Genomic DNA, 5,642 nt, shown 5'->3' on the forward strand with positions numbered 1-5,642 from the left:
TCCACAGCATTTGACACCGAGGTTAATGAGGGACACACAATACAGTTCACCTACAGAACCCATACGCTTGATTTAACCTGTAAGGATGAATCAAAGAATGGTGTTTGAAAGAAAGAGTTTGTTTTGTGGTTCAGGTTCTTGTCTGAGCTCAGTGTAGGAGCTTTGAAGGGCATGAATGTGCGCTCAGGTCATGTATCAGTAACTCAAATGAAAGGCGAGATGAGTCTATGTGTGTTTGGAGGATTAGTGGAACAGACAGAGAGAAAACAGAAACAGTGTGTGAGTCTGAGGGCTTTTTCGTCCGTTGACCTTTTATACTCAGCATAGCCTATTTGATAAACATGTATGTGAGAATAATTGGCTTCTATAAACACACCTAGTCTTTTTACTCTCGGGAAAATTGAGTGTAGCTGTGCACACTATTGGTTTAGGAAGACGTTTTTTCTTTGCTAGTTTATGCACTTGTAGTTACTGAAATATCATGGACTTTTAATGGCGTTGTGCCCGTTTGTGTATATTTGATTCTTGTCCTGAGAGTAAATGAATCCATGGGTGTGTAAGAGAGAGAGAAATGCATGAATAATGTGTTATCGTAGGAGGAGAGTAATGTCGCATCGCATGTTGTTTAGGTTTGTGTTTGTTTTTGTTCAGCATGCTAATTGATAAAGCACAGACAGCCTGTCATAATCATAACATAAATTAATTTAGAGTTAAAAAATAACCCCAAAAAGTGTACTACAGTATGACTGATAATGCAGTCAGTCTGTCAAAAAACAAACAAAAAAAAAAAAAACACGTGAAGACCTTAAAAATATCTGACCGCGGAATGTAGCTATTGACCAATCAGAATCGAGTATTCGAGAGCGTTGTGTAATAAGTAGGCCTATACTTTTCAGTGTTGCCAAGTCCGCGGTTTTTTGGAGGAATTGTGCTACTTTGACACTGTTGCCAAGGGTTGTTTTTCATGTCCGCGGGTTAAAGCGACCCCAATAACGATTTTACCAGGGGAACCAAGCCAAAAAAACGTGTATTTTACCGTCCGGAACTCGATTTTAACCGGGCCCCCTTCTCGAAACGCTATTGGGGGGACATTCTAAAACACTTAAGGTCTTTGCACACTGAAGGTCATTGGGGGGGGTGGGGGGGGGGGGGGGGGGTAAGTTAGGACAATTCTAAGGGCCCATGCCTTTTAGGGGCCCCCAGAGATCTGCTTTTGTGTGGTAGGGGGGGCCCAACCTCATATTTTGTAAAAATTTATATAAAAATTTTCCGTCTTAAAAGAAATTTGGATCAGTTTAGATTTTCTGCATTTTCGCATCCATAACAAGCCTTTTGATTGGAAAGGATGCGAAAAATGCTTAATGTAGCTTAATTCATTAAAACTGTGTTTTTAAAGGACCAAATATAGTTAAAGGTCCCATATCGTACACATTTCTGGAGGTTTATTTTATTTGTTGATGTCCTTAAGAATATATATTTGCGGTATAAGTGCCAAAATCCATCTCAATATGTTTTTACAGCTCCTTTTTTAGGAGCTCTGTCAAAAACAGGTCGATTTTGGCCCATCTAATTAATATTCATGAGCCTCTCTTCTGATTGGCCTGTTGTTTTCTGAGTGACGCACAACCAGGCCAATCACAGGTAACTACGGTCATGTATGCTGTAAGCGTAAGCGAGCTCAGAGCAATAGAGAGAGCTGATACTCAACAGGATATTTTAGAATGATCATTAATGTTTTTTCTTTTACAAACACCGAATGCAGTAGGCTACATAACTGTTGCTTTAGTAAAGCCCCTTTCACAATGCGCGCTGATTCTGGAAAATTACGGGAACTGTGTGAACCAAAGCCAGAACCTAAAGGCAGTGTTGTAGTAATGATGCACGTTATCAAGCGACTCTTCACAACGAAAAATAACGTTACGTGCAAAGTGGAAAGAAGCAGCGATCATCAGGCAGAGCCAGCTCCTCACTATCAGCGCTGAAGCACAGTTTGTTCAGGTTAGTTTCAGTTTAGTGAAACGTACGCGTCGCATTACATCTCACATCCAAACGTCACATGTCTTTATGGTTTGTGTGTAAAGGTAAAGCACGCACAGATTCCGGAAAACAACTGTGAATGAACCAAATTAAACAATTCCGGAACAAATCGTGGGACACATTATCCGTGTATTTACCGGAATCGCTGTGTGAAAGAGGCTGAAGTTGACGTGCCGCTGGTCTCTTATATTAACGTTGTTCTGAAGCCTGTGTAATGATCGTAGCTTGACATCTATCGACTGAACAGGGTTTTCTCCACTTGTTTTCCTGTTGTTGTTGCTCAATGGAATGGATGCGTTGTTGTCTGGGGGTTTGACAAAAGGAGGGTGGGACGTTGGTTGGTGACTGAAGGCGGTGACTTGAGTCGATCGGACGTCACATCGTTACGGAAGTCACAGCTGCTCGTGAAAATGAACAGCTACTTTAAGCAGGCTGTGTGCAGTTTACTGTGGATTGACTGTTTTGAAACTCATATGGTAGTTAGATAGCCCCTAGACCTTAGTTATCATGAAAAAAGCCAGGAAATTTTGATTTTGACGATATGGGACCTTTAAAACATTATTAATAAAGCATAGCCTATAATGTACAGTCAAGCAGATATTACCCATGACCAAACTCAATAAACATTACCGTGTTGAAAAAACAGCATATGCTGGTAGGTTTTGAAGCATGGATGCTGGTTTGAGCTGGTTTAAGCTGGTTCTTAGCTGTTCATGAGCTGGTTTAAGCTGGTCCTTAGCTGTTCATGAGCTGGTTTAAGCTGGTCCTTAGCTTTTCATGAGCTGGTTTAAGCTGGTCCTTAGCTGATCATGTGCTGGTCCTAAGCAACTAACTCCTGCTCAGGACCAGCTTAGGACCAGCACATTACCATCTTAAACTAGCTAAGGACCAGCTCAATCCAGCATCCATGCTTCAAAACCTACCTAACCAGCATATGCTCTTTTTTTTCAACAGGGTATTAATAAATTGTACTATGTACAGACAAACTTGAGTTTGGTCTTTTTTTAGAAACACTGTTTTAATGCATTAAGCCACATTAAGCAGTTTCCTTACACTGGTTTTCTATGGGAGGAAAACGCTTAACGTGTAATTAGATTATGGCTTATATATGCTTGTCTGTACATAGTATGATTTATCAACAATGTTTATTGACTTTGGTCATTTAAAAAAACAGTTTTAATGGATTAAGCAGTAAGCATTTTCCTTATGGGAGGAAAATGTTTAATCCATAATGAAACACGTTGCATTCTTATTATGGACTCTGCTTGTCTGTACATGATACGCTTTATTAATAGTGTGTTTATTAAATTTGGTCTTATAAAAACACTGTTTTAATCCATTAAGCCACGTTAAGTGTTTTAGAATTTCCCACAACTGGGCGGGTTTTATTGTTAACACCTGGCATTCCTGATTTTTTTGTTGAGGAGCTGTTGCGTATATTTACTTTTTAGGTAGCCTATGTTTTTCTGTGCTGGTGTGGTGAGCTGTAATTATCAGGGAAGGTTTGTATTGTTGTGTACAGTCAAGTTAGGGGTGAGTTTATCATTAACAGGTGTGTTAATAAGAGAAAATGCGTTTAACGGCTAATCATCTCAATTCAAAGTTCTGCACAAATTACCACACTGAATTTCAATTTGTGTGTGTGTGTCTGTCCCACAGGTGTTTGGAGGGCTGGTATGGATCCTGGTGGCGTCTACACTTGTGACAACGCCAAACCCTCAAGGATGGGTGATGTTTGTATCAGTCTTCTGCTTTGTGATGACCTTACTCTGGCTCATCATCTTCGCCTGTGGAGGGCACAGAAACAGCAGTGCCTGGGCTACAGCGGTAAGCAGAGAATGGAGTAGCCTATCCACCTTTTTTTTTTTTTTTCCGTAAGAGCGGGTGCGGCCATTTGTAAATTTTATGGGTATGGCTTCTGGTCTCATCCACCTCCAGCTATTTTTTGCTGCTTGATATTGCAAATTGGTGTGTCTCACCATATTATTTTATTGTATTATCTTAATTACGAACACATTTGTTTGTACTCCAAACAGTGTACTGCAAGATGTTAATGATCCAAAGCCATAGCCATATGGTTTCACATTGAAGAAAAAGGTGGATCGTATCTCAGATGTCCCCCTAAAAAAATTTGGATGACTAAAATATATGACTGACAATAAATGCCATTTTACTCAAAAGACTACTACTAAAGCTAAATCAAAATTTGCTTTCAAAATGACTACTGCTACATAATGTATTATAATATGCAAAATATGTGAGATTATTTGTGGGATTATGTAATGGAATGGCTTTGATTATGTCTTCTGTGTGCAGGACTTTATTTATCACCTGATTGCTGTTGTATTCTATCTGAGCGCCTCAGTGCTTCTGGCCTATGTGACCATTATCTTAAGGCAAGCAACTGAACCACCATTAAATCGGTACTATAGAATCGACATTGCAGCTGTGGTAAGTACAAAATACAGACTTTATTGATATCTGTTGATATTGAATTGTTAATTTTTTCATGCTTATTTCCCTATTTTTATATAACAATCTTTAGCAAATCCAAAAATGTAAAATAAACATTTTTAAAGCTGTATAAAGTTAAAAATGTCCCTCTCTCTCCCTCAGGTGTTCGCGTTTATAACCACATTACTTTACTTCATCCATTGCATCTTTTCTGCTGTGCGGTGGAAATCCTTCTAATCAAAAAATGAGAGCAAAGGGAAATCAATTTGACATCAGTTGTTTAGTAAATGGAAAATAAACACTGGAAAACCGCTGGAAGTGAAAGAGGAATGTCAGGGGTCAGTCCTGAGTGCCCTCTACAAAGAAACACAAACCAGAGCGAACAAACCAACTTATATTTTTCATATTAGATTATTATTAATAGCCTTGTTACTTTTCTAATGATGATGCATTCTTATATTTGGGGGAAGGGAAACTTTTGGAAATGCTGTCTGTACTAATACAATGATGCTCAGTGTAGATGTGGATGAAGAAATAATGTGGGTTTTGTATACTTCTTGTACCTTTGTAACAGATTAATTAATTTTTGTATATTTAGCTACTAAACACTATGAACAATATAATATTTTAATAAAAGAATATAAACTGGACAGAATTCCTTGTCGTGACCTCTCTTGTTATGTATTACCTGTATAAATGACTACATAAATTATTCATACAGACAAATGTCAATCACAAAATCTTTGAACGCATTTCATAATGTGTAGATCCCAGTAACAAAATATAAATAACGACATTAAACCTATGACTGCTCATTAAGAAAAATCTGAGCTGTAATGAATCTCAATAAAAATGAATTCAACATGAACATCAAATGGAGCAAAAGCAAAATACAGGTTTTTATCATCTTTGCAAATTTATTAAAAATAAAAAACGTAAATGATTCCATTGCATAAGTATTCACACCCTTATCTGGGACAGATGAAATTTAGCTCAGGAGCATTCATATTGCTTGTATATGTTACTACACTTTGAGTGGAGGTAACCTGTGGCAAATTCAATTAAATGGGTATGATTTGGAAAGGAACACGTCTTAATAAAAGGTCTAACAGCTGAAAATACATAACAGAGCAAAAAACAAGCCAAGTCTC

At 38.1% G+C, this 5,642-nt stretch overlaps 1 protein-coding gene across 1 annotated transcript in view; it reads left to right on the forward strand.

The window, feature by feature from the left end:
• Positions 1-5,141, forward strand: part of malb (mal, T cell differentiation protein (MAL blood group) b) — a 6,366-nt gene extending 1,225 nt beyond the window's left edge. Inside the window, 3 exon segments of the mRNA XM_073827428.1 lie at positions 3,697-3,864; positions 4,354-4,488; positions 4,654-5,141. Of these exon segments, the coding sequence (XP_073683529.1) occupies positions 3,697-3,864; positions 4,354-4,488; positions 4,654-4,728 (378 nt within the window). The 3' untranslated portion in view covers positions 4,729-5,141.
• Positions 5,142-5,642: the final 501 nt, after the last annotated feature.

This window comes from Garra rufa, chromosome 21 (assembly GCF_049309525.1).
Source record: "Garra rufa chromosome 21, GarRuf1.0, whole genome shotgun sequence".
Taxonomy (NCBI): Eukaryota; Metazoa; Chordata; class Actinopteri; order Cypriniformes; family Cyprinidae; genus Garra; species Garra rufa.